Here is a 5731-nt window from a genome sequence, read left to right as displayed (position 1 = left end):
GTTGTATTGCTCTTGAATACTGCCCTGATGTCATATGGGCCGCATATCTTTTGTATCTTTTCGGAGAGGCCTTTCACATAGGATAGACAGACTGTAGACAGTTTATTGGTTTCATCCTCTCTTTTCTTCATAATTGGAGTAGATAGTATGTTCTTGGGGTAGTTGTTTCTTAGTAGATTGTTACTGAGCTTGATCATTTCCTCGTGGTGGGTATCACGATCGCTACTTATATTCTTTGCTCGGTGTTTTAGGCACTGAGCAATTCCTCTCTTTACACTGTATGGATGGTGGGAATTGAAGTTAAGGTATCGTCCAGTGATGTAGATAATGTAAATAATGTAAATAATTCCTCATCTCTTAAATATAGAACTGTTTTATTATATCAGTTTAAATCTCACAATTTGGGGAGAACACAACCATTATTGGTCTTCATTATATTTTCTATTAGGATCATGTAATTAGAGAAAGATTGCCTGATATTTATATGACCAAGAATTTACATTAATTAATTAGCATGTAAATGGCTGAGTATTCCACGGAAACATGTGCCCTTAATGTACTCCTCAGTCAGAATCAACTGAACATAGTTCGTGACAAGACTGGTCCATTTTTGATATCGCTGTTGAAACTTAATGCGGTTATAGCTTGGACTTTGCTTTGTTCATTGAAAGTAATTAGATTTAGGTCTAAATTGATACTACAGACACTACTGGACCATATCAGCAGTTTCCAGATATTAACTCTGTCGTGAGTTCTATTATTTTCTGACAGTATGGAAATTCTAGAGGATTATCCGCAGGTCTTGCTATGTGATTACAGTTTAGACTTTATCATACTAGTACAAGTAGACGGAATAAAGGATTAACAACGCAGCCCATGTTTATTTATGGGCTCACTTGTAGAGAATGTACATTTTTTATCATAATTACTATGGATAGTTTTGGAGTGTTACGCTGTTTTATCTTGTTGAAGATTTCGTTCTTTTTACCGTAGTATTAATGGATTGATCTGTTTCAAGAATGAAATGTAATTAAGTCATGGTTATAAATATTAATTTATATACTTGTTGTGTAAAACAATTAATATAGTGTTTTGAACGAACCGATTCTCTCTACCGTCCATTTTAAAATATAGAAAGTGGTGTAGATACTTCATTTTATATCTATCAAAAATGTTCTCAAGAAACTTTTTTGCCACAAATGGTAATTTGGCAAAGAATTAATGATGAGTATTCTGAAACATTCCGAGAGAATGTAAGAAGTAAGCGACTCATTAAACATGTCTGTTAAGAAGGGTTAAAACTTTTAACTACTCTTCTACTTCTCTTCGAAATTATAACAAGGTTACATCTATCTAAAAATAGGACCAAATAAAATTGCCGGTTTGTTGTACATAGCTTGAAACTGGGTGTAAAAATGTGTTCGAAAGAAATAAAGTAGGTCTTGTCCTCTCTTCAATTTGACTGCGTTGTAAACTGGTTTTTATTGATTCCAATCCCTTCCACAAAATGTCAATTATTCACTTTACTGAATTCGTTGCACATCCTCTGTGCTATATCACATTATTTAATTTGTGATCATGAATTTATATTATGACTAGAGAATAATTAAAATTCCTTTTTGTAAAACTGTGCAATAAATACATGTATTTTAGGGAATTTGTGCTTTATATTGAAAAGCAACTAAAAAGAAAAAAGAAACAAACAAACAAATAAGCAATGGTGAGCTCCATGAAACAGGAATGTAATTTCATTTGTGTTAGGTTGTGACAATGGGTTTGAATAACGATCAAAAATATTTAATTTTTCTGATGTCCTTAATAATTTTAAGAATAGCATTGGACATTTCTAATAAAGTCAATGGATCTCCAGTTTCGACGATAAGTGTTCAGTTGTTCGACCAACTAAACTGCTTGCTCAATGAATTATCAAGTAAATGGTCGAGCATTTTATAGACACAAGTAACCTCAAAGTAATTCTCAGTCTGAGGTGCGGAAAAGTTCCTGGCTTTAAGGTTATCACGAAAGGCGTGGTTGGAGGTCCAACTTTCCAAGTTCTTTTACAGGGCTTAGAAAAACTGAAGAACTACAGCAATGAGTGTGTGAATCTGAGAGGGAAATATGTTGAATAAAACTATAATTAACTGATCCTCCTGTATTTTCTTTTACGCAAAGCCAGGATCTTTTCAGCACCCCATCATACATTGCTAGCAAGAGTAGATCTTTGAATTGAAGGTGCAATCAATCCGACGGGCATCCGAACAGTTTCTCGTCTACATAAGTTCATTCATAAGGCTCCGGTTAATCTGTGACTATGATAAAAGATGGTGTGTAGTCGTATGTTTAACTTATTCCGCTATTGAAGCTGTGTAACCTCTTATATAACTGTTTATTTTTCAGCTAAAAGTCTGGGAAAAATTTCGAAAAATTTCCTTGTTGGATTCGGAACATTTGTTGACAGAGCCGAGTTACCTTTTACCCATGACAGGTAAATATAATTCGAAAAGTTTCCTATTAAGTTAGTACAGTTTCGATAAAAAATACATTATCAGATGTCATTAATTCATTAAATATTTTGGATTATCACGCTAACAGTTAATTTTAGACAGTGAATATAATTGAATTAATTAATAACAACTGTATATTAGTTCGTATAACGCCTGATTATGTTTATGATAAAAAAGTTTAGTTGAAAGGTAATTTGTCAATTTCAATAAATAAATAAAAGCAAGTAATAATAGATTTTTTTTGTAATGAGAAACAAAACAAAACAAAGAAACCCAAAAAATAAAAAAAAGACTAACAAAACAAAACAAAAGGCAAGTAATTCAAGGTCGACAGCAGATTTGACTACAAGCTAATATGAATATAAATAGATATGAAGTAGATTGTACTCTAGGTCTCAGTTTCATGGAGAACTGTCAGAATCCAGAATTAGACATTTGACAAAATGTTTGAGTAGAAAAAGATAAATAATATCACACACACACATTTACACAAAGGTATTAGAAATATTTCCTTCCCATAAAGTGTTCCTGTGAATTGTTATAAAATTATATCATGTTTTTAATGAAGTGTACATTTTTTCCAGATTGTTAAACATATCTACTTTATTCACCAATCGCGTGAGTCTCACCACAAACATAACATTACTTCAGGCAAGTGAACAACTTTACATCTCTTTGAAATTCGAATTCCTTTGATGTGGTATTTTCTGGGTAATAAAAATAAAAATTTGCTATAAGTTTAGAAATTGAAATCTTTTATCTTTAACTTGTTTTAGTCATTAGACTGTGGCAATACTGGAGCACCATCTTGAAGGGTTCTCATCGAACGAATCGACTCCAGTACATACATTTTAAGACCTGGTGCTTATTCTATCTGTCAATTTTGTTTAATCACACAATTAAGGGCGATGGAAACAAACCGAAACCAGTTGTCAAGCAGTGGCGATGGGCAAACACAAGACACACACACAGATACACACGCACACATAGACACACACATACACACACACAACACAGCGGACTTCTTTCAGTTTCCGTCTACCAAATCAATTCACAAGGCTTTGGTCAGCCCGGAGCTATAATAAAAGGCACTTGCCTAAGGTGCCGCGCAGTGGGATTGAACCCGAAACCATGTGATTGGGAAGGAAACTTCAAACCACACAATCAGTTTAACATATATCCCGTGAGCTCAGTCCAATAAGTAAATAGTTAGTAGAATATTAACTTGAAATTTACGAGAAGCAGTAAATTTTCACTGTTTGTGCCTGATGGTTACTTTAAAGATATTTAAAATTTTAAACTTCTAATATTGATTTCATAGATTGGCAGAAGGCCGTATTTCTATAGAAGTGGCAAAGTAGGTCCATCTGTCACTCGTAGATGATTACAGCTTATATGTTCGACCCCGGAAGGATGAGCAAACAAGGTCAAACTCTTGTCATTGAAATTCATCATCAAATTCTATGATTTACTGGATTCTGCTATTCCATTATCTCTCTTCTGTCATAGCATTTTAAGTTCAACATTAATTCTAAGTGAACAATCTTTAAAAAGACTAGATATACCATTGATCACATTTTTGAATAACAAAAACGGGGCTACAAAACATTATGTCCTCGGAGATTTCTGAAAGACAAGATTTCCCAAGTTAATGAGAATCTAGCCTGATGTGTTGATGGATTTTCCATGGATAAAGACTGATATTGAGAATGTATTGGTCAGTATTGGGGGGAAAATGTTTCTTAAGTTGTAAAAATGAATGAGGACAGCGACGAAAAAAGAAATCAAGAATTAATCCTTTACATTTAATTGCATGTTCGTTAGCAGATTTATGGAATTTATCACCTGCAAGTGACTCTTAATAGGGAAAAAATGAAGTCAACACTACAAAAATTGAAGGAAAACCTCATAAATTATACTACTTTCTTATTTACTGCTGTGCGTTCTGCGTCACGGTCTTGCAGTCATATACAGTCCTTGTATACATTTGCAGCTGTTTAACTATCAAAATAAGGATTAAATATATTTCGTCTATTATTTGATTAATGCTATAATGGGAATAGGGTGCATTATCAAACAATAGATTTATTTGTGGTATAAATATAATAACATGCTTGTTTATTACAGACTGAAATGAATAAAGATATAATTGGTCGAAGTGAAGATGAACCGGAAGCTGGTCTAGATGCAGTTCTGCAAGCTATTTTGTGTCGTGTAAGTCTACATATTAATTTATCTCAAGGATCTATACTTTAGATAATGTAAACCATACCATTTTACCCGTAGTGTACCATTGTATTATGGAATAGAAACAAACAGTTATAGTCTTGGACTATAACCATTTAGTTGTTGAGTTAAAATCCACCGCAAACATTTGGTGGTCAACCAGGAAAAAATACATCCTTACTTTATTCTAGATCTAGATGGTGTGAGTGGGTGAAGAACTTCTGGAATAACCATCCACTATAAACTGGCTTCCAAACCACGAAATATTTCTCTTTCATCTACTTAACATTACAATGAATAGAATTAGGTGCAATACAATATTTCTATAGTTTTGGAAATGGTGTTGAAAGAAGTGCCATTTAGATTTCAACCATGGCTAAAGTTTCTATCGCCATAGCCCAAGCTTCTGTTATGTACATAATCTCACCCATGACCCAAGCTTCTAGATTCCACTGTAGCCCAAACTTATATCATTACGTGAGCTTTCATAATGGTTCAAAATTCAGTTATGCCAAAGCACTATTATAGGTCAAGATTCTACTGTGGTCCAAGATTTTATTGCGTTTACAAAACGTGCTTCGTAAATCATCAGCTGATTAATCAATTAAGACGATGAATATGAGCCAAATGATAAGGTTTTGAACACAGCACAGTGATACTGACAAAACTCAGCCCTCAAAGTGCTATTCTTGTGGAATGGTGTCTCACTGACACGGACAAGTGCGGCTGCACGTAAAGTGGTTTGTCATTCTTCAGATAACAACACATTTGCTTTATTTTCTTTGCAGGATATCATTGGTTGGCGGAAATATTCTCGAAAACTGCTCTTACTTTTCTCTGATGCATTCGTTCATTTTGCTGGAGATGGAAAGGTAATTATCGAACCCAAATTATAAAATATGTTTCTCTAGATATTCCAAAAGCCAAATTCTCATAAATTATTTCATTCTTGGCTGAGGGATTAAAGACATATTATACCAACGAAATTAGAATTAGAAAAA

The 5731-nt window shown here is 33.6% G+C and overlaps 1 protein-coding gene across 2 annotated transcripts in view; it reads left to right on the top strand.

Annotated features, from left to right (window-relative positions):
- LOC106872647 (integrin beta-3) overlaps positions 1–5731 on the top strand; it is an 82904-nt gene that overhangs the window by 42666 nt on the left and 34507 nt on the right. For both annotated transcript variants that reach the window (XM_014919709.2, XM_014919708.2), the window contains 4 exons: positions 2398–2485; positions 3089–3155; positions 4632–4718; positions 5519–5602. In XM_014919709.2, the coding sequence (XP_014775195.1) occupies positions 2398–2485; positions 3089–3155; positions 4632–4718; positions 5519–5602 (326 nt within the window). The remainder of the gene's footprint in view (positions 1–2397; positions 2486–3088; positions 3156–4631; positions 4719–5518; positions 5603–5731) is intronic.

The sequence above is a fragment of the Octopus bimaculoides genome, chromosome 8 (assembly GCF_001194135.2).
Source record: "Octopus bimaculoides isolate UCB-OBI-ISO-001 chromosome 8, ASM119413v2, whole genome shotgun sequence".
NCBI classification, from domain to species: domain Eukaryota; kingdom Metazoa; phylum Mollusca; class Cephalopoda; order Octopoda; family Octopodidae; genus Octopus; species Octopus bimaculoides.
Note: the sequence above shows the minus strand (reverse complement) of the source record. Positions and strands in the feature narration are given on the sequence as shown.